The sequence below is a fragment of a genome (genome assembly GCF_019968955.1).
Source record: "MAG: Porospora cf. gigantea A chromosome Unknown PgA_NODE_65_length_48163_cov_334.912, whole genome shotgun sequence".
NCBI classification, from domain to species: domain Eukaryota; phylum Apicomplexa; class Conoidasida; order Eugregarinorida; family Porosporidae; genus Porospora; species Porospora cf. gigantea A.
In genome coordinates this window covers 28,913-48,163 of record NW_027151823.1, presented here as the reverse complement: position 1 = coordinate 48,163, position 19,251 = coordinate 28,913, and the positions used below count along the sequence as shown (strand labels likewise).

Below are 19,251 nucleotides of genomic sequence, written 5' to 3'. Positions count from 1 at the left end.
CTCTTGTCGATTTCAGTCGTATTCCTCGTTACGTGGCGAGATCAAACCACTGCCCAAGCTACCTAGATACCTGGCTCAGTCGTCGAGGCGGAGTGCAAGAGACACAGCTCCAGCGATGGCTCGGCGCACTAGTGCTGTATACCATGTATACGCGTGTGGTGGACCTTGCCTTTCAGGACTTCTTACCTCCTAAGGCCCTGCTCGTGAGTATTTGGAGAATCCGTTACTAGGCTGTCGTCTCGTTGGCGAGAGCATTGGCAGTGGTGCTGGTATTCAGTATTGAAGAAAAGGAGGTCAGACGTCCTTGGTGAGTAGCCCTGTGCTATATCACGCAGGCTCGTCTTACTCGTGGCACTTGTCGCCCAGGTCTCTCTTTCATTATTTCGTGGCAGCGTTCACTACATCATCTGGTACCTTTTGGAAGCAGTAGCATTCCTGGCTGTTTCAATTGTGGCCTTCCGATATCAAAGGTACCGAGGCCCGCGAAAACTCCACCCTCTGGTTAGAGCTGCCTTAGTTCTGTGTTTTTGCACATCTTGGATGCTATTGATAGCCTTGAGTGCTTACAAGCGAGGCTCCGTTCCGGTGGCCTTGCGTGAGAATGAGTTGCGCTGGGAGCGGATATCGGACTTGGTGGCGTTCCCCCTCCGACAAGTCTTCTTGACTCTGCACCAGTTTCTTGACGATACACTCCCAAACATGGTGGACAGCTACAACGCTGGCGGTTTACAAGATTTGCTCAGATATGTGGAACAGGCTATTTCGCAACGTATCCTGTCATGATCACAGACACGCGGCAGCATTTTCAATGAAAGACGTTACATCTTCGGGACCTTCCACATAGTAGGTGGCCTTTGTAGACCTTGACTCCGGATCTGTGGTGACCCAGACACCAGTGCACTTGTCTTTCCCTTCAAACACGCCAAATACGTCCTCGTCCGTCAAGTCGTCACCAAAGAAGAACACGGGCTTGACGTTGTTCAGCTTCTCCATGAGCAACTCCACCGCACGGCCCTTATGCCAATCCATGGTGCTTCTTACTTCGTACAGCTTTTTGCCATCGCGTATCAAAAGATTCTTCCCGTCAATTGCTGTCTCTACCTTGGATCGAAGCTCAGAAAGCTTGGAGGGATCTGCGTGTCGCCAGTGGACTGATAAGGAATAGGTGTTGTTTTCCAGTTCCACGCCAGGAATGTCTACATGCTGCAGTTCTTTTTCTACCTCTTCAAGAACCGGTACGTGTTCGGTCCCGACGGACAGCGGCACGTCCTCTCCTGGAAGGAGGATGTCGTGCCCGTGTGAACCAACTAGCACCAGCTTGCGCCAAAAGGGCACGAACGTCCGCAGAGTGTCCAGTTTCCGGCCGGAGACCACGCCGACCTGCGCCTTGTCTGAGAGAGACTCCAGCGCTTGTGCCGTACGGTGACTCATTCGCGCAGACATCGGATTCGGAACTATTCTTGCCAGCGTTCCATCGAAGTCGAACAGAAATAGTGCATCAGGGACAGCCTTGGTGCTCAACAAACGCAAAGACATTTTCTGACTTTTCCATCACGCCACGCCCAAAATCGAGCTTTGCGCCATGGGCAACTACGTCGTGTTCCCCTTCACGCCTTGCACGGTGAGAGAGGACGCGCCAATGCATGCAGTACACAGAGCAGATGGAACAGCTGGTCTTTATCCCCTCGGGTGACCGCCAGGTTCCGTACTTCCCCAGTCTGCTGATTCCGTGCAGATCTGAGAGAGGAAGCCGGCACTGTGTCCTCTACTTTCATGGGAACTCCTGTGACATTGGTGACATGAAGGAGGAACTCAGCGTTCTCCAGGAGTTTACGAATTGTCACCTGATGGCTGTTGAGTATCCAGGCTACGGCATCACCCAAGCGCATAGCAGTCCGGATCACGACGTCATTGACCGATGGGGCATCGCGGCCTTTCTCTGGTTGGTTCAGCAGACCAACCTCAAGCCTGAGAACATCGTACTATTTGGCCGGTCTATCGGAACGGGCCCTGCAGCTCGGCTTGCTACTTGGGCGACTGCCAAAGGATTTAGGATTGGTGGCCTAGTGCTGCACTCACCGTACAAGTCAATTCACAGCGTGGTGCAGGACTACGCCTCTTCCTTTGGCAAGATTTTCGTGACCAACTACTGGGACATCGAGCAGTCCTTGGCGCATATACAACCTAGAGTCCCGTTGTTGATATTGCACGGCCAAAACGACGAGATCATTCCCTGCTACCACGGGTTCGACCTATTCAATGGTTATTCGGGTCCCAAAGCGTGCCTGTTTCCTGAAGATTCTCCACACAACGAGTACCTCATCATTGACGACATCGCCGTGCCCTTGTCAAAGTTCCTCCGTAAGATCAGTGCCTCGCGAGAGGCCAGGTTCGTACGGTTGGCTTGTCCGCCGGAATGTACAGCAGTGAGTACGTGTCGGAATTCAGACAGATTCCAGAGATGTACTTTCAAGTTCACGACCAGTGGGCTGATGTCATTCACCGAATCGACTCCCGCAAGTGGAGCCCCGGAGTGTACACGAGTCCAATAACGGAACAAGAGGAACCCCGTTTTGAGGAGCCAACACCTAAATTCTCCTGGTGGTGTGGCTCGTGCTAGTACTCAACCTGGGGAGGGGCCTTACAGTCACGAATCAATATGTCGTAAGTCTCTTTACCAAACTGCGTCGCAAGCGTGACTGCCTCTCACGATGGTCAAGCTGAACTTGCATCGGCCCTTTCTAGTGTCGTACTTCTTACCAATCAGCTCGCATATCAACGGGGACGCGCAGTGGACCACTCCCTGGACGTCCCAGTCCCCAGATGTCAGCATTTCAGTTGCTCTACGTAGAACACCTGTGTGAGCGCTGCGACTTTATTTACTGGCCATCACAGCCACCCGAATGTCGTCTTGCTGGATCAAATGAGCGACCATAGAAGTGGTTAGGAATGGCGGATATCCTGCTAAGACCGATGTCAGAAACAACATCACTCGCATGTTTGCCGGAAATATAATCACGTTAATCGACGTCAATGACTGACGTTAAACCCAGCCGAATACTGAAGGCTATCAGTCGAGCCGAAACGCCTATCACAGAGCTCTGTCTTGACGCAATCCGCATCAAAACATTGTCGCCTACCGACTCCGCCTCCCTGTCGCAGTAAGAATTCGCTTCATTGTAACACAGACACGCCGTTGATATCGAGTTCCTCGCACTGAACCAGACGAAGCTTCTGAACTTCGATAACTTCCCTGTCTTTGCGAACTGCGAGTGTCTCGAGTTCCACGACAACCCTACCCTTCCCTCGGAGTTAGCAAAGATCCCGACCTTCTTTCCTCGGTTGCAGGAGTTGAGCTTGGCAGGCTGCACGAATTTGTCAGCACTACCAGACCTGGATTTCGTGGCGTTTCTGCCTGACCTTCAGATCCTCAACTTGGACCCGTGCCCACTGACTGAGATAACCCCAACCTACAGACTCCCAATCTTCGAGAAGCTGCCGAATCTGCTGAAGATCGACCGACTAAATCGACAAGGGGAGGAGGTTCCGTCGGATGACGAAGAGGATGAACAGGCGCAAGAGTGGATAAGGGAATTCTACGACTCCGTAAAGACAGGTGAAGAAATACAAGACGACCTAAATGAGTATCAACCATCACGTGACAACTAATCGAACCTCACGAGACAGGCCACAGTTGGTGTTAAAGTCGATCGCTTCATCTTGCGTGAAGTCTTTGGGTAGCCACGTGGAGGTCACCTTGTCCGGAGGAATGACGCCAAGAGCCTTCCAGCTTTTGGCGACCAGCTCCGAGCATGAATAGCCCTTGCGCTCCATATTGTCCATTGACCTACTTCGTACAAGAGAGTGCACTGACAGGTGGTAGTCTGCGCCCAGAGACTCGTCCAGGAAATTAGAGAACCCTTCGAGAGCCTCGTCAGAAAAGGGGTCATGCAACAGCTTACGGTACACAATGGTTTCGTACATCTTATGAAGCCCCAGCTCGAAAAAGTCCTCGAGTTCGTACGCCTTGACGCCGCCATCGCCCACGCTGTCCATAAACCAAACAGCTTTCTCCTTGCGAAAGAGTAGTCCCACATGATCAGCAGTGCTACCCGTCACCACTCGCTGCAGCTTGGGGATGAGGTTGGGAGTCTTGAAGACCAGCACATCGCCCGTGCCCGCCTCTGTTAGGAGATCGCGCCAAGGCATGAGTTCCTTAGTCCAAAAGTCTTCGTTCTTTGCCAGAGGAAGCTCCTCCGGCTCTGTCTCGAAGGACTGAAGGCGTTCCATGAATGGCAGCATCTCGAAGTGGCGCAGAGTTATGTTCATCCATTCGGCCCTGCCCACACAACTGAGTCTCAGGGTGACCGGATCGAAAGCGGCTTTCTCCAGCTTCTGTCGCATGCCGCAGCAGCAGATGCTGGCCATGGTGTTAGCTGGTCTAGGCGTGCCCTCAGGCGGCAGGTCGGGGCCCCAGAGTGCTTCCAGCTGCAAGGGCACCTTTATGCAGTTCACCGCGTACAGAGTTGTCCCCCCCCTATTTGCTTGCATTGTCAGGACGTGCTCGTCAAACTGCAGCCAAAGCACTTTTGAATGGCTTTTGGAAGTTTTGACTTTGGCGAACGCCCCGGCAAACAACATCTGCGCAAATATTTTGATACAGGTGCGGTTCACAAATCACGCGTCGTCAGGCGCAACTCGACCTCTGAAGCCGTGTAGCCGCTGGTTGAACCACGAGACCACTGTGACCCCGCCCGCCGCAAGGGGCACAACGTAATAGTAGCACACCAGGCTAGACAGCACCAGCAGCACTAATAGCAATACCGCCTGGCGCCGTCGGTAGTATTGGGTGTCGTAGTAGGTCTGCTTCAGTTCTCTGCGTGCATTAGGCTGAGAGACCCCACCCGTGAGCTTGGTCCATGTGTACACGGGCATTCCCAAGCGCGGTTGAGAGCGAATCGACTGGATTTTGTTGAATCATCACGAGGCTTGCTAGTTCTTTGAAGATGGCGTTGGCCTCCGAAACCTGGTGGTGGATTCGCACGAGACCGTCTGCAGGCTGGCTGTCCTCGCCTCCTGGGATCTCGGCATCGTACATGGACAGCGGCCTAGGGATGCCTGTGGGCGTGTAGTCGCCAGATAGTGAGCGCGCTGACTCCGCAGTGGTAGACAGCGATCCTTGGGTCGACATACGCCCAAGCTGCTTATGGACGCTGTGCTGTTGTTGGGCACGCAGGAACCGGCTCTCACAGTCAGACAGCGAGTGTTTCTGCTGAGTCGCGATCCCATGTGCCTACTAGAACTCCGAAATGTGATTTCATCATTGCGAAGGACACTCGTGACCTCTCTTTAACTGGGACCGACGTGGTGTCCAGGCGCCACTGCCGAAGGAACGCGTCTGCCTGCGACGCCAGCCGTTGAGCGTTGCTCAGTTCCGCCTCCAACTCGGAGTATGCTTCGTCGCCGTCGTCTGCCCTCACCACATTGCACTGAGTCGGCGCGGCTGCTAGATCCTACCTGGTCCTGCAGGTCTGTAAGCCGCCGCTCCAAGTCGAGTAGTTTTTCACGGAAGGCACTCTCTGTGGGGTCGTCAGATGTCTCGTCGCCGTGCGCATGCAGAAGGTCGACCGCCTCGCCCTCGGCAAAGGACGGCCCCCCCGTTGTCGGAGGTGGCTCTGCTGAAAACGCGCGGTCTTGAAACGACATGATATTTGTTTTTTATGTATCTATACGCACGCAATCCCATCAAATTCCTTCGAAGCGTACGACCAGAACTGAGTTGGAAGACCTCAAGTCACCTACTTTGAATCCCGCAAACGCACCAAATGGATGACCTTCGCCGGAGTTGCCAATATGCTGAATCATCTTTGGAAACTCATGGACCTGTTTGACCTCCTGGTGCAAGAAATGGTCGCGAAAGATTCGAAGAGAGTCGCCGCACCGCACTAGGACATAGTGAACCCAGCGTTGCTTTGTTGGCGTCGGGTCGTCCACTGGAGGAAGGTTCATGAGGCCTGGTAACTGGAAGTTTCCGCACCCAAACCAGCCTCCGCTTGCGTGGCCAAACAATACGGAGAACGGCGAGGGATTGAAAACTGGGAGCTGCACAGCGACCTCGATAGTCCACTCCAGTCCTAGCTCAAACACGCTTACCAGTTCAATACGACTATCCGGGTCGAAAGTAACGCTCTCAGGCAGGTCGCCCTTGGTTTTGTACAGCCACTCCTTGACGTCGAGGATAGATGTTGGAAGGAGGTTGCGTGCAATGGGCCGTTCCACATCGAAGCACCCGGTAGATATCGCCACCTCCTCTGCTGGAGTCACTGGTGGGTATGCGTCGTGCACCACGCGAAATTTGTTCAAGCACGCCTGGGCCAGCAACGGCAGCGGTACCGTTCGCACGTTGCCGAACACGAGCAGGTCGTCCACGTACTCAGCCGTCTTCGTCTTGTAAGGAATCAAATCTATGACTGCTCGGTTGTCACTGTTGGTAACCATCTTGTTTCTATGCTTGGAGAAGACCTCAGCATTCTCTACATGGTCGTAGAAAGCCTCCTTCCACACTGGATGCGTACTCGTCTCCTAACCTACGGCCAAGTGGTGTGATTGCCAACGCGAGGGCGGGCGTAGGCAAAGTCGCCCCCTCTTGCTGGGGAGTCGCCGTCTCAGGCACGTCTGGCATTACCCTGTAGCGGGCAACCGTGTCCTCAATCTCGTCCCACGTGTCCCACACACGATCCCAGCATTCAGACTCGTTAGAATCCGAAACTTCCAGAGCTTTCAGCTCGGATGGAACAATCTCTTCCTTAGAATCCGAAACTTCCTGAGATTTCAACTCGGATGGAACAATCTCTTCCGCTACATTTGAACTGCCCAATCCTCCAGATGGATTCCTCATGTCGCTCCAGGCAGAGGCAGTGGGGTCTGCTTGCACCGAGACATCGGTGTGAGCGACGATGTCGGAGTCCTGCCGAGTCAGCAGCCGCTTCATCCTGGCGTCCTTGGGATCGTGGGTGATCCGGACTGAGACCAACCCGTCATATCCATCGGTGTCGGCACCGATTGCCGACCCGTCCTGAGCAGATGCAGTCTTCGGTTCGTCTGCCCCCCACGCACTCCACGAGGCCGAGTCCTTGGGCAGAGAGTGCTCGCCTTCGCTGGAATCGCTTTCGTCGTTCGATCCCTGTGAAGCAGTCCACGTTCCTGTTTTCTCAAAAAAAGCCGGCTTGGACTGGGAGGTTGGGGCGGCGGTTTCAAACTCACAGGGATCCGGTGTCGGTGTCCAGCGCCGGCGTCCAAACGATTTCCGAGCAGGATCCTTGGGCCTACCGTGTCTAATCTCGATGATGTTCTCAACGGATCGGTGTCTCAAACGCGTGAGGGCGGCCTTCACTCTCTAGAACCACGTAAGTAAAGCTATTGAGACGCACCATGAAACATTACCAAGTCTGTCCGGTCGTCTCTTGTTTGCATGATTCCGTGTTTAGGCCTGGCTGTTAAATCCCTCTTGCTGCATTCATTTACAAGCAACAACTCACAGGAATACATCGACGATGTTGACTGATTCATCCCTCAACCGTGCGAAGTCTTTCACAGCTTTCGATTCGAAGGCTTCGAAGCTCATGACGTCCTGAGCTGTCCAGTTTTTCACCGACATCAGCCTGAACAGTGGGTAGCCCCAGCAACAGAAGCCCAGCTCCTTTATAGACAACTCAGATACTCTGATGTGAGTCCCACGTGCAACTCACTTCCTTTCCGACAGCTTGATAAAAGCGATGGTGATGCAGTTCCACAACGATTGTTTGGAATGGCCCTCAAAGGGTAAATTGTAGCGCTTTCCAATGCTTTTCAAAAAGCGCCGTATGTCTTCCAGACGGTGCTCGCAAACGTTCATATGCCACTCTTTACTGCCCGTAACAACCACCGGCGGTAGTGGAGGCGTGTCCAGTGGGACGTCTCTAGGCAGGCGACCGTCGGTGTAGAAGTGTATCGTGGCGAAGCGTGGTTGCGGCTCGTTTCGGTTGACGTGTTCCAGTGGCGGCGCATGGATAGTCTCGCCGCGACGAATGAAGGTCGTAGCCACTTGAAACATGCAAAGTGCTCCGCCGACGAGGCACAGCAGGAACGCCGTGTTCGGGCTGGTGTTCATGTGCAGTGGTACAAGTGGGGGATATGGGACCGACTCCTCGGTGGATTTGGCGTCGATGCCGAGGTTGATAGCCACATCCACTCGAGTGAGGGACGACTCCTCATACGCAAGCTCCTGAATTGTGCCTGCGATCGGTACCCCGAGGATGGTGCCAGGTTTCATGTCGTCTACCGCCTCGTGGCGTCTAGTGGCCACCACTGGGTTACATAGGGCGTTGATGATGGACTGACGGAGAGAAGTCCATGTTGCAGGATCGGTGACTGGCACTGAGTTGAGAGCCAATGGCATGATGTCCAGGTTGGGATCGGGTCGATTCAGCACCGTCGTAGACACACGAATGTAGAGGGAGGTGAGATAGCTCTCTAGTGATATTTCGGGGGAATCTGGGGTCTGGCGCGGCACAGCACAAAAAGGATTCCTTACATCAACAGACACGCACTCGAGCAGAGGAAGTGAGCTAGCAGTTGGGATGACGCCATGAACACAGCAGTCCAGGCGGGTTGCAGGGAAGGTCCTGAGGTCAGCCTGCATCTTCGCTCCGGCTCGCTCAATCACAGAACACGAGGGTGCATCAACGAGCAGCCCGTCGACGATTGACCTTGCATGGGATACAGGTGTTAGCAGACCAAAAAACATTCCTATTCAGAAAACTACACATTTAGATTTCTAAAAAAAGCTGCGTTCGTACAGAATCCTCAGCCAACACATTTCGGAAGTAGTCGGAAAATGATGGAAAGACAATGACTCTCTGAAGCCACAAGTATGAAGATCACCGATCGCTGCAGACAATTTACTCGAATATCGATGGAACCGCAGCAGAATCGGGCGGACGTCGGATCGCCGCTTCGCGTGACACCCGCGCCATCCGGCCGCACATCTCAAGTTTTCGTGCTGATCCTGGCGACGACGTGCTGGCTCGCAGGGATACAGTTCCTGAACAGCGGGTGGCTCTGGACTTGGCACCTGGTCGACGACACCTCCGATGGCAGGCACGCGCGCATGATGGACCTCTGGAGTTCCGTCGCAGGAGGCGCCCTCCTACTGGAGGGCGCGTCCTACTTTGCCGCCTTGGCAACTCGTGGCGTGGTGGTGGCTTCTGGGCGCGTCGATGTTATCCGGAGTTCCCTTTTCCGTGCCCGAGTGCCACTGGTGTTGAGTCCCCACTTAGGTCGGTGGACCCTGGTGCTGGTTCTTCTCTCAGTGGTATTTGCTGTTTCCAGTGTGCCAACGGTTTCCATTGAAGCTGACAAGTTTGTCTGCCGTTTTTTGTGGATGCCGCTGGCGTCTGCAGTAGACTGCTGTATCGAGGCCGTGTCTGTTTCAATTCACCCATTCCTATTGGCATCTGCCGTGACTGTTCTGAAACTAGGACTGCTGAATCCTCCCCCTCTGAAGTCGTTGGTAGGCAATTCCGACTTGGCCCTCATGGCACTATTCCACGTCGCAGTGCTCAGTCCGCTGAATGTTGGACCTATGACGGACCGTCTGAGGTCGATGTTTCAGAGTTTAGCTGTGTGGCGCTGGAGAATACCTTTCACAACTGAGGAGCGACTCTTAGTGTTGGTATGGGCACTTTCGTTCGCGATCCGCTGGTGCCGATGGGGCACTGGCAACCGAAAGTCTCGTACTCACCGGCAATTTACAGAGGCATGTCCCCAGCTCGACCTTGGGACCATGTGGCGGTCCAACGTCACTCGTTACTTTGTGTTGGAAGCGCCAAAGGGCAACGGGGGACAGCAAGGGCAATACCCCCTCACACTGCTACGCGACCGCGACGGCGACATCGCCCATGAGTTCTACGAGAGCCACGAGCACCGCTGGCTCCAAGTCCCCACTCACGAGCTAGAAGCTGTCGATTGTTTTTGATGGAGAAAACTGCATTATGAGCAGCCTCAACGACACACGGATACTCGACCTGCCCTCGCACTTCTATGTGGATACAGCCGACCGGGATGAAATGGTGAGCGTTGTGTAGGGCACCAAACAGCTCGATGTGGCGCTGCTGACTACTCGCCAGGATTTCTTGAGGGTACAGCTGGAGGCCTACAGGAAGGATATACAGAAGACGCAGGGAGCCCTCGAAGAACTAATGGTCACTTTGGACTCCGAGGACCTGGCGGTGCGCGTGGGTTCGACATTCTTCAACTCCACGGAGGAATTCGCGTCTGAGCACCTAACGGGGATTGAAACTGGCATTGAGCAGAAGAAAGCTCTATGTGAACGTGAACTGGAAGAGATCGAGACGAAACTGACCGTTCTGAAGGCAAGATTGTCTAATAAGTTCGGTGATGGCATTGGTTTGGACTAACGAAGAGCGTACAACTTCACTGGGAACAAAGCGGACGGGAAGTGCGTTTGATCCATCTCGAGCAGGAGCTCCGCACCGGCTTCCTTGAATAGCCGCTTGTAGTGGTGGCTCGGCCGCATTAGACTGTTGTCATCACGATCGACATGGAAGCCCGTCGTACTGTCCGTAATTACGTTTTCCTTTATCACCAGAACGCCATTCTTGGTAAGCGCGTTCAGACTGTCTTGGATGAACTTGACCAAGTCTGCGTCAGTCAGGTAGAGCACACACCACTGAGCCCAAACCACGTCATACCTTCCTTGAGGAAACTCAAATTCCTGAAGAGAGCACTCGAAAAATTCCTTTGCCTGAGGGCTGTCTACGAAGTGCTTGGCCTTCTCGATGTACTTGGCTATCGGCTCTAGCAAATCCACGGTATCAAACTTTTTCAGTAGAAGTCCCTTCGTCACACGGCCGATTCCAGCTCCACAGTCCAGAGCATACCCGAAGGACGGCGGCTCTGGCAAGCGAGCCAGCTTCTCCAGGAACACCCGTGAACAGACTAGGTCAGCAGGGCTGAGGCTGGCATGCCCTGCCAGCACGCCGTCTACCGAAGCGTCCATGCCTTCCCAATAGTCCAAAGCATGCTTGTACCATTCAGACTTATCGTCCCACAGCTGCTCGATGTTGTCGTAGCTGGTGCCTTTAGAGTCTTCTCCTCTCATCCGTAAATGCACAAAAGATGCAGGCTCGAGGAAATGACCAGCCAGCTGAACGACAGAAACCTTCTGGCCTTACTGGAAACTTAGACCGTTACCTGGGACAGAAGGTCATGGTAAAGCTGGTTGGCGGACGAGAGGTTAGCGGCGTCCTGAAAGGCCATGATAAAATATCGAACCTAGTCTTGGACCACACAGAAGAAACGCTGAAAGATAACAGCACTCGAAAACTGGGACTGACTTTAACGCGAGGGACGTCTGTGATGATGATCGCGCCAGTGGACGGCTACGAAGCGATTGAGAACCCCTTTGTGACCGAGTGACATGTATGCATACAGATAAACAGAATGAGAAGGCAGCTGCTGTGGGTAGCATGGCTGGTGTCTGCTAAGGACAACGGACCAGTCAAGGACTACGATAGAGAGGCGCTACAGGAGTTCACGCAATTCAGATTACAGCACCGTAGAACAGTTGATGGCCGGCTCTGTGCCGCTGCCTTCGTGCAGGACCTGATGGTGTTCACTGACTGCACGGCCACGCGAGATCCTCAAGGAGGAACCGGCAAGGATTGGTGTTACGTTGAGCCACAGAAACCAGAGTCTGGACCCCCGGGGTGGAACTACTGCGCCCCTGTGGTGGACTACGACTTGTTGCGGCGGAAAGCAACCGAAGCCTTGTATACGAAGATTGCAGAGGTTCGGAAGATGGTGACTCGGATTGAGACCGAGACGGGTCGCCTAGAGGACGTCTTCAAGCGCTACGAAGACACGTGCACAGCGGCTCACGAGCAGGTTCATAGCCGAGTGAAGCATATTCGCAACCTGCAGCTGAAGGGGGACCACATCCTCAAGCAGATAAAAACAGCCGCCACCGAGGTTTTGGAGGCAGACCAGACCATCAGCGCGATGCAGAGTCGCCTGGAGAAAGCCGTTAAGGAGTCTTTTCAGGATCCAGCCAACTGTGCCGCCCACGACACCAGCGACGTACTAGCTGATGGACTTCGGGGGCAATACTTCGACAACGCCCAGTTTGAAGGAGCACCTGTGGCCACACGAATCGACGCACAGATCGACTTCATCTGGAATGCGAGAGACCCCATTGAACATGTCCCTCACAAGAACTTCGCCGTGCGCTGGCAGGGGTTCATTTCGGCGCCGAGCGGCGGGAGATACCGATTGGCGTTGGAAACCGACTGCGGAGGACGCGTGATATTCGGGGACACGCCAGTGATTGTGGACCGCATGCCGTGGCCTCCTGCGGTGGATACTCAAGAGCTGCTCCCCGAGCCTATTCCCGTGCTACCTCCCAGCTCCCAGCGTTCGGGAGTACAACGCCAGGTCTCAGAGCAGCCCATTGAGTTCACTGCCGGGGCCAAATACCCCATCACAGTGGAGATGATGCACAACTCCCACCTCCGGTTCGCAGACGCCGACGTGGCCTCGATACGGCTACTGTGGGAGACTCCCCACAGCGCGGGAGAGTTTGAGGTGGTTCCGCCGGACGCTTTGTTCTCTTCGAATAGGAAGCCATTCCTAAAAGTCTCGGGGTTGGATCCGGCTGTGTTCGAAGTTGTCCGGCTGCGTAACGGCATCAAGGCGTTCTCTGACGTGGAAAACCGTGTCGTGGCTGACGTTCCCACCAAGTTCAAGGGTCGAGTATTTTTCCGCTACACCTCGAAACGGCTGCAGGAGGGCGACCTCAGCATCAGCGTCGCTTTCAACGTACCGGCGATCCTCTACGCTGCCGTGCCTCTTCAAGGCGATGTACCCCTCGAGCCCTGTGAACTTGACTTCCAGATCACTGACGACTTCCTCAGCGTGTTCGACGGGGAACCGAATGTAATGTGAGTGGTTGGGGTCGAGTTCACGCAGCGCTGTCGCATCCACTCCTATGCGCATCCTGCGAGCCGGAGTTCCCACACCCAACCTCAAGACCAACGTCAGAATTAGGGGTCACGCACCTGTGATTTTCTTTGCAGAGGCTCAGAGGGAGACGCGAGGAGAGTGTGGGGGCCCGGAGCTGTCTGTCTCGTCTCCTGTCGAGAAGGCCTTCAAGGAGTGCCGTGAATCCTCCTCACAGGGTGCAGGGTACACATGCATGAGCGGAGTGAGCGCGCTGCATGTCGACGAGCCTTTCGGGACCTGGCGCAGCAGCCCCGCTTCCTCTGGCGTGGGCGAGTGGATGGAGCTCACCTTCAACGGCCCCTACAGACTCACGCGCTTCAACTACTATCCGTTGGATGACCCTGCCTCCTGGCCCGCGCAGATCTCTGTGATTCCGGACGGGAAGGAGCAGGACACGCAAGTGTTCCGTGTGGACCAGACTCACACGCTGTACCATCTCGAGTACCCCATAACCCCTGTCGTGGCCACCCGAGTGAAGTTCGTCTTTTCTGAGATGTTCTACCCTGACAACCCAACAGGCGGGTCTTTTGTTGTGAAGGGAATCAGCTGTCAGAAGGACCAGGCAACTCGCCCTGGTTTTCGGGAGCTTCCTGAGTGTGTAGAGACTCTGGCATCCTTCCCCTCGCTACAGGAGGAGATCAGTGTCGGATCAGGTTTTGACTTCATTTGTCCACAACATTGCCTTGTGTCCCCGAAGCTCTACAACGACCCGATTGTCGTGTATGGCAGGCGCTCCTATTCGGTGGAGAGCCAGCTGTGTGCTGCCGCGATTCATTCAGGTGCTTGCGCCCCTGCCGAGGCCGACCCTGCCCCGGTGTCAACTACCCCCAAACAAGGATTCATGCAGTTCAGTTTGTTTTCGAGTAAACCCGTTGAAAAAAAGGAACCTCAACTTCTCCCCATCAACCCCCAGGGCTGCGCCCTTAAAGTCCTCGTGCGCAAAGGTCAGGAAGGATTCGAAGGGTCCCAAAGACACGGAGTGAAGTCTGCTCCGCACGGGCCGTCGGAATTGGCATTCGTCGTCAAGCCGGCTCAGTTGCCTCAATCGAAACTGATGGCTCCTCTATCTCTTATGGTTCTGTTCAGGCCCCCCCCAGCTGTAAACGTCGAGGGAGCGATAACGGACTCGGGATCCATTGTGAAGTCCCAAAGGCACAACAGGCTTCGTCTGTCCTACGGCTGGGCTCGACCTGCCGATAAGGCTCTGTGTTTGACGCCGGGAGCGTTGGGAGACAAAGTCGAAACGCCGCCGGGGGTTCTATTTCCGCCGGACGCGGGCCACGATGCTTGCGTGAAAGGAACTGACAACCTGTCCTGCGCGGCAAACAGTTGGCGCCTTATGGGCCTGGTGCCGGGCGACTACACTCTCGAGATAGAACTGAGCAACCCCTGTCCGAAAGTCCCAGAGTCCTTACGGCAGGCCAACATCGGACTACATCAAGGAGAGGGAAAGGAAAGGTAGGATCCTTTTTAAGACGATGTCACATTCCTCCAGAGGCTTTTCGAGCGTAGACAGCACCGCCTATGTTCAAGCTAACGGGCAGTCAGTAGTAAACGGAGTACCAATAGCGCCTGGCACAACCCACTGGTCTTCAAGCCGCATTCGAGTTGACGGGGAGCTGCTGCTAACGTCGCTCTGTAAGGGATCTGCAGAAGAATGCAAGACACACGCATTCACCGTAATCACAGGACTGCGACTGAAGCAGTTATCACAGGACGCACCTGAAGGGAAATCAAAGTAGCTTGGTGCGCCATCTTGATCAGTATATGAAAGAGACTGGTAGAATCTTGACGGCTTTGGGGGCGTCTTCGGTGCTGTGGCCCGAATATACTTCCGCTGCTTGGAAACTCATAACCAGTAGCAAGGGTTGCCCTGAAAGAGAGCCTGATGGTAGGCTTGGCGGGCCCAGGTGACCCGACGATGGTACGAATGTCTGTCTGTTGTAAAGCCATTTGAAATTTTCACCGGCAGATACATCATGGGCAGGATTTTGTGGCTTCTGCTGGGAGTGATCCACGCAATCAACTCACAAGTGTGTTGGTCATGTTAGAAAGATTCAGGCGTCAGAACAGCTTTTGGCAAGGCATGGTGTTCACGAGAAAGTGAAGCAGATACGAGATGATGTGAGCAGCTAACACTATGCAGACCCAGATAAAAAAAACTCAGCAGAATCGAGTAAACAAGCAGATCGGCGATCTGATGAATGATACCGGCATCTCAGACGACACGTCGAAGGATGAAGCGGAAAAAACCACTCCCGCACCGAACACATCAGCACAAGATGCCAAAATACAAGATGTCACAGACCGAGCAAAAGCTCTGGTCGGAAGTGACAAGCCGGACACTGAGGAAGAGGAGAAGGCGCTCGAATCAGCGCTGAGAGATGCCAAAATACAGGACGTGGCAGACCGAGCGAAGGCTCTGGTCGGAGGTGATGAGGCATCCAGCTCAGACCAGGTTGCCCAGGCCGAAAGTGACTTGGCTGACATCGAAGACCAGCTGGCAATGGACAAGATGCAAGACGTTGCAGACCGTGCAAAAGCGATCAGTGTGCACCAGCCAGATATGGAAGACGAGGGAGAGCTCGAGAAGTTGGAACAGGAGGAGGCGCACGCGGTGGAGCCAATAAAGAAGCAGATGATACAGGAGGAAGACAAAGCAGGGTGCATAGCCACCAAGATGAAGAAAATCGCAGACGTCACTGACAGAGCTAAGGCTTTGAAGATCGCCACGATGCAGTCACAACTCTCGAATGATCAGCTGTCAGCCGACGAGGATGAGTTGGCGAAGTTGGAGTGTGAATTGGACGACGACAAGAAGGCGGACGAGGGCCTTAAACAAGCCCAAGAACTGCCCGACCCAGGCCTAATCGAAGAGAAGGCGGTCGATCAGGCGGAGGCCAACAACCTGGAAGGTGCGATGAAGGCTGCCGAAACCCTCACTGATGAGCAGATCAAGCAAGAGGAATGCGACAAGCTGGCTGCTATGAGCGGCTTCATCTCCGGTGGTGACGGCCTTGTCAGCGAGAATATGAGCCCTGAGCTCAAGAAACGGATGCAGAAGCTCCAGAGTCAGCTTAGCAGCGCCGTCACCACCAAGGAAAAAATGGCCATCCTTGGCGCCGCAGCAGAACAAAGCGCCCAGCAAGCCAAAACCCAACTGGAATCTGCAACGGAGGACGGGAAGGACCTCAAACAGAAGATTCATGCTGCTAACGTCCTAACCGACCAGGCAAACGCCAACGTGGCAAAAACAGACGAAGATCTCAAGACCTCTCAGAACAAGATGAAGGTCTTGGGCGAAAAGATGAAGGAGAAGGCCGCGGACATCCGAAAGAGCAAAGTGGTTCAGTCAATGGCCAATCAAAGCGCTAAACTCAAGGCACAGGCGGCGACTAAGGCGCACGTCCAGTCCAAGCTCGACGCCGCTGCCGCGCCGAGCATGATATCGTACCTGCAATCGAAGGCCAGTGCAGTCTTCATGAGCCTGCCCGGCATTCACCTTCCAGGAACAAAGCCAGCTGAGCCGGCAAAGGAGGAAAAGAAAGCAGGCACCCCACCCGACCCAGCCTCTCAGATGGAGGATGCTGTCGACGGCATGAAGAGCGACGCTGAGGCAGCTAAAATCGTTGCGCGTAAAGCCGCCCAGAAGATGTCTAACGCCAAGAAGGAAGCCGATCAGTTGGCAGACGTGGCGGAAGCCGCGAAGAAGAAGCTGGATGTCCATTCGAAGGTTGCGAAGAAGGCTAAAGCTGAATTGAAGCAGTCGCTCGAGGACGCCAACGAGGCCACCCAGGACTTAGGTAACTCAGTCACTGGCGTCTCATGCAGGAAACGTCAAGAAGGCAATAGCTGATGCTGCCACCAGCGCTCAGGCGAGTAAGGTTGAGCAGGACATGCTGAAGTCTTTGATTCAAAAGCAAATCGACTTGGGATGTGATAGTGAGGGTGGCCAGAGGGCACAACGCAGTTGCTGAAGCTAAACAGGCTAAGAAAACCCTAAAAGAAGCAGAAATGGAGTTGCCGCCACCACAGGAATTGGAGAAACAGGCGAAGAAGGAAGACAGCGATGCAGCCGCATGCTCTGACATGGCAGTCGAAATTGAGGAGGCTCAGAAGGCTGAGACCAAGGATAAGGCTAAACAAGACTGTATTGACGCCCAGTTGAAGAAGAATAGGGAGACACTGGGTAACGAAAACGAAGACCCATGCGCCGAGCCTGCCCCCGCGTGTATGTGCTGCGATGAGCTGTACGGGCATCATGAGGAGCATGCGAAGCTCAAGGACAAAGAAGATGAGGCGAAGAAGGCCGACAAGAAGTTGGAGGCGACCGAAAATGCTAAGAAGCAAGAAGATGTTGTGGCTGAGATAGCAGCTTCAAACCCTGAGCTGGTCACCCCTCCCAGCCCAATGCCACAGCTGACGCCAGCCCCTGCAGAGAAACCCACAGAGGTTAAGCCAGACTCCAAGGAGTCCACCACCACCACAACAGCGAAGCCTTCGTGATCACAAATCCGGTGGCAACATCATATCCTCCATAGATTTCGCTTCGCCGCAAAAGGTAACAGACACTCCATCAGCCCACCTAGTAGCAACCAGCGCGCCCAGTTCAACGTTTCGGTCATCAGGGCACATAGAGAGACGTAATCGGTATCGGTTTAGGGGGTGACGCTGGTCCAAGCCGTCGTAGAGAAGAATGTCCCACTCCTCTGGCGGTAGGGAAGTCAGCTGCTTTGGGTGCGTTATCTCATGCTGACGAACGCAGTAGTTCATGAAATCTGACCTCAGAAGCAGATTGTCTTCCACAATACCCCAGTCAAAGGTATGAAGTCCGAGCTTGTTGATGAGAAGCTGCACCTGGTCGGACCCCAGCATGCCCGAGCGCGCGCTATCGAACTGGTCGAAGGCCTTGAGACCCCAATCTCGTGCGTGTAAGACGCCAAAATCGTCGTTCAGACGGAGATCAACGCCAAGGAAGGTCGAGTAGTGGGATGCCTTGGCCAGAACCCACAACGGAAAGAAAGGGCACTTGAAGTAAGATCCGACTTCCGCCAGTAGTTGCGTTTCCACATCTGCGAGTAGACCGACGCAAGTTCGGCGTCCGATTCCGCTGGCTAATATTTTTCGGAAGCACCCACTGCAACGTTAGATTCTCTTCCTGTCGGCCAGACTCAGCCAGAAACTGGCGACTGCCATTGAAAATGTTCGAAACTGCTCTGCCTGTAAGCAGGAGGTTCACCATTTCCTGGGAGCAGTGACCAAATGTCCGAATGAGGTAACCATCCCCAAAGCAGTCCATATCTTCTCGCATCTGAGTAATACCTGTTGTCAGCGTGACGGAAATTAAGAACGACAGCAGCGCGGTAGGCGATTCCAGGAATTGCTCGCTATGCAGAGCGTAGAACCTACGAGCGTCCTCCTCCGTGGGTAAGTTAGTGTACTCAACCTCGAAGTTGTCGCGGTAGGCTGTCTCATCCTGGACGAAGTCGACGGGGGGGACGCGACAAACTACAAAATGTGGCGAGCGCTTACATTGAGCTAAGATGGATACCAGAGCCTCTATCAAGGCATGCCGCACGACTTGTACGCAGGGGCGCAGGCGGAGCTTGGTCACCCACTTCTCGTCAGTGGCCAGTTCTGCAATCCCTCGATGAAAAGAAGGAAGTCGACACTGCTCCTCGCAACCAAACCACAGCCACCTGAGTAACCACACCTGAACGGCTGCCAGCAGGCCGCAAGGGCCACTATGGAGCTGCAGCAGGCCCCAGGAAGGAAAGTCGTAAAAAAGGAACGCGTGGCTAAACCACCGAGCGTGATCTCGTGGAGAACACTCGTGTGAGAACACGGCCTCGAACAGCTTTGCTGCGATCTCTGGGGACACCTTGCCACGTTCAGCTACCTCTGGCAACAACGGGTCCGTCTCCGCGGTCGTGGCGCACTCCCTGAAGATGTCGCAGTGCTGACATCGGACGTTCGGGTCACAGCTGGAGTCGCTGCTCACTATGAAATCTGTCCGGCCAACGACCTCGAGTAAAGGTTCTATTACAGCGCGCTCAACGGTAGAGGAGATGAACGGCAGAAGCTCCACCCGCTTCTCCTCGGCAGTGAGCCTCACAGATTCCAATTTTGCTCGAAGCATATCATCTTCCATATTGAGTCGATTTTAGATGCATCTACTGCGACTACGAGTTA

At 54.4% G+C, this 19,251-nt stretch overlaps 13 protein-coding genes across 25 annotated transcripts; 7 read left to right on the top strand and 6 right to left on the bottom strand.

Annotated features, from left to right (window-relative positions):
* Positions 1-540: 540 nt before the first annotated feature.
* On the top strand, positions 541-783 carry KVP18_002962 (uncharacterized protein; the record flags this gene model as incomplete). The annotated part of the gene is made up of 1 exon (XM_067954303.1): positions 541-783. One exon carries the CDS (start codon positions 541-543, stop codon positions 781-783), a length of 243 nt encoding a protein of 80 aa, XP_067807043.1.
* Positions 784-1,536, bottom strand: KVP18_002961 (uncharacterized protein; the record flags this gene model as incomplete). Its single annotated transcript, XM_067954302.1, has 1 exon — positions 784-1,536. The coding sequence occupies one exon, from the start codon at positions 1,534-1,536 to the stop codon at positions 784-786; it is 753 nt and encodes a 250-aa protein (XP_067807042.1).
* A 46-nt stretch (positions 1,537-1,582) lies between these two features.
* On the top strand, positions 1,583-2,620 carry KVP18_002976 (uncharacterized protein; the record flags this gene model as incomplete). 2 transcript variants are annotated; one of them, XM_067954336.1, is made up of 3 exons in its annotated part: positions 1,583-1,621; positions 1,650-2,426; positions 2,453-2,620. In XM_067954336.1, 3 exons carry the CDS (start codon positions 1,583-1,585, stop codon positions 2,618-2,620), a joined length of 984 nt encoding a protein of 327 aa, XP_067807074.1. The 2 variants fall into 2 exon arrangements, with proteins under 2 accessions (XP_067807074.1, XP_067807073.1); XM_067954335.1 differs by lacking the exon at positions 1,583-1,621 and having other exon boundaries at positions 1,644-2,552.
* A 413-nt stretch (positions 2,621-3,033) lies between these two features.
* KVP18_005192 (uncharacterized protein) lies at positions 3,034-3,669 on the top strand (the record flags this gene model as incomplete). Its single annotated transcript, XM_067949577.1, has 2 exons — positions 3,034-3,161; positions 3,189-3,669. 2 exons carry the CDS (start codon positions 3,034-3,036, stop codon positions 3,667-3,669), a joined length of 609 nt encoding a protein of 202 aa, XP_067807083.1.
* Positions 3,655-4,641, bottom strand: KVP18_002966 (uncharacterized protein; the record flags this gene model as incomplete). 2 transcript variants are annotated; one of them, XM_067954312.1, is made up of 2 exons in its annotated part: positions 3,716-3,828; positions 3,852-4,641. In XM_067954312.1, 2 exons carry the CDS (start codon positions 4,639-4,641, stop codon positions 3,716-3,718), a joined length of 903 nt encoding a protein of 300 aa, XP_067807052.1. The 2 variants fall into 2 exon arrangements, with proteins under 2 accessions (XP_067807051.1, XP_067807052.1); XM_067954311.1 differs by having other exon boundaries at positions 3,655-4,641.
* A 36-nt stretch (positions 4,642-4,677) lies between these two features.
* On the bottom strand, positions 4,678-5,706 carry KVP18_002965 (uncharacterized protein; the record flags this gene model as incomplete). 3 transcript variants are annotated; one of them, XM_067954308.1, is made up of 4 exons in its annotated part: positions 4,678-4,876; positions 4,905-5,272; positions 5,298-5,489; positions 5,518-5,706. In XM_067954308.1, 4 exons carry the CDS (start codon positions 5,704-5,706, stop codon positions 4,678-4,680), a joined length of 948 nt encoding a protein of 315 aa, XP_067807048.1. The 3 variants fall into 3 exon arrangements, with proteins under 3 accessions (XP_067807048.1, XP_067807049.1, XP_067807050.1); XM_067954309.1 differs by lacking the exons at positions 5,298-5,489; positions 5,518-5,706 and having other exon boundaries at positions 4,678-4,935; XM_067954310.1 differs by lacking the exons at positions 4,678-4,876; positions 4,905-5,272 and having other exon boundaries at positions 5,350-5,706.
* Positions 5,707-5,726: 20 nt separating this feature from the next.
* Positions 5,727-8,785, bottom strand: KVP18_002954 (uncharacterized protein; the record flags this gene model as incomplete). 4 transcript variants are annotated; one of them, XM_067954293.1, is made up of 6 exons in its annotated part: positions 5,727-5,774; positions 5,803-6,563; positions 6,592-7,392; positions 7,431-7,510; positions 7,539-7,721; positions 7,749-8,785. In XM_067954293.1, 6 exons carry the CDS (start codon positions 8,783-8,785, stop codon positions 5,727-5,729), a joined length of 2,910 nt encoding a protein of 969 aa, XP_067807035.1. The 4 variants fall into 4 exon arrangements, with proteins under 4 accessions (XP_067807035.1, XP_067807032.1, XP_067807033.1 ...); XM_067954290.1 differs by lacking the exons at positions 6,592-7,392; positions 7,431-7,510; positions 7,539-7,721; positions 7,749-8,785 and having other exon boundaries at positions 5,746-6,498; XM_067954291.1 differs by lacking the exons at positions 5,727-5,774; positions 7,431-7,510; positions 7,539-7,721; positions 7,749-8,785 and having other exon boundaries at positions 6,524-6,991.
* A 168-nt stretch (positions 8,786-8,953) lies between these two features.
* On the top strand, positions 8,954-10,015 carry KVP18_002956 (uncharacterized protein; the record flags this gene model as incomplete). Its single annotated transcript, XM_067954295.1, has 1 exon — positions 8,954-10,015. The coding sequence occupies one exon, from the start codon at positions 8,954-8,956 to the stop codon at positions 10,013-10,015; it is 1,062 nt and encodes a 353-aa protein (XP_067807037.1).
* A 438-nt stretch (positions 10,016-10,453) lies between these two features.
* Positions 10,454-11,161, bottom strand: KVP18_002955 (uncharacterized protein; the record flags this gene model as incomplete). Its single annotated transcript, XM_067954294.1, has 1 exon — positions 10,454-11,161. The coding sequence occupies one exon, from the start codon at positions 11,159-11,161 to the stop codon at positions 10,454-10,456; it is 708 nt and encodes a 235-aa protein (XP_067807036.1).
* A 17-nt stretch (positions 11,162-11,178) lies between these two features.
* KVP18_002970 (uncharacterized protein) lies at positions 11,179-11,478 on the top strand (the record flags this gene model as incomplete). Its single annotated transcript, XM_067954322.1, has 1 exon — positions 11,179-11,478. The coding sequence occupies one exon, from the start codon at positions 11,179-11,181 to the stop codon at positions 11,476-11,478; it is 300 nt and encodes a 99-aa protein (XP_067807060.1).
* Positions 11,479-11,502: 24 nt separating this feature from the next.
* KVP18_002964 (uncharacterized protein) lies at positions 11,503-14,521 on the top strand (the record flags this gene model as incomplete). 3 transcript variants are annotated; one of them, XM_067954305.1, is made up of 2 exons in its annotated part: positions 11,503-12,998; positions 13,027-14,521. In XM_067954305.1, 2 exons carry the CDS (start codon positions 11,503-11,505, stop codon positions 14,519-14,521), a joined length of 2,991 nt encoding a protein of 996 aa, XP_067807045.1. The 3 variants fall into 3 exon arrangements, with proteins under 3 accessions (XP_067807045.1, XP_067807046.1, XP_067807047.1); XM_067954306.1 differs by lacking the exon at positions 13,027-14,521 and having other exon boundaries at positions 11,503-13,002; XM_067954307.1 differs by lacking the exon at positions 11,503-12,998 and having other exon boundaries at positions 13,046-14,521.
* A 517-nt stretch (positions 14,522-15,038) lies between these two features.
* KVP18_002953 (uncharacterized protein) lies at positions 15,039-17,565 on the top strand (the record flags this gene model as incomplete). Of its 3 annotated transcripts, XM_067954289.1 has the most annotated exons (5): positions 15,039-15,092; positions 15,121-15,183; positions 15,212-16,862; positions 16,891-17,001; positions 17,030-17,565. In XM_067954289.1, the coding sequence occupies 5 exons, from the start codon at positions 15,039-15,041 to the stop codon at positions 17,563-17,565; spliced, it is 2,415 nt and encodes an 804-aa protein (XP_067807031.1). The 3 variants fall into 3 exon arrangements, with proteins under 3 accessions (XP_067807031.1, XP_067807030.1, XP_067807029.1); XM_067954288.1 differs by lacking the exons at positions 15,039-15,092; positions 15,121-15,183; positions 17,030-17,565 and having other exon boundaries at positions 15,200-16,915; XM_067954287.1 differs by lacking the exons at positions 15,039-15,092; positions 15,121-15,183; positions 15,212-16,862; positions 16,891-17,001 and having other exon boundaries at positions 17,074-17,565.
* KVP18_002980 (uncharacterized protein) lies at positions 17,566-19,210 on the bottom strand (the record flags this gene model as incomplete). Of its 2 annotated transcripts, XM_067954345.1 has the most annotated exons (4): positions 17,586-17,644; positions 17,703-18,169; positions 18,198-18,567; positions 18,592-19,210. In XM_067954345.1, 4 exons carry the CDS (start codon positions 19,208-19,210, stop codon positions 17,586-17,588), a joined length of 1,515 nt encoding a protein of 504 aa, XP_067807081.1.
* Positions 19,211-19,251: the final 41 nt, after the last annotated feature.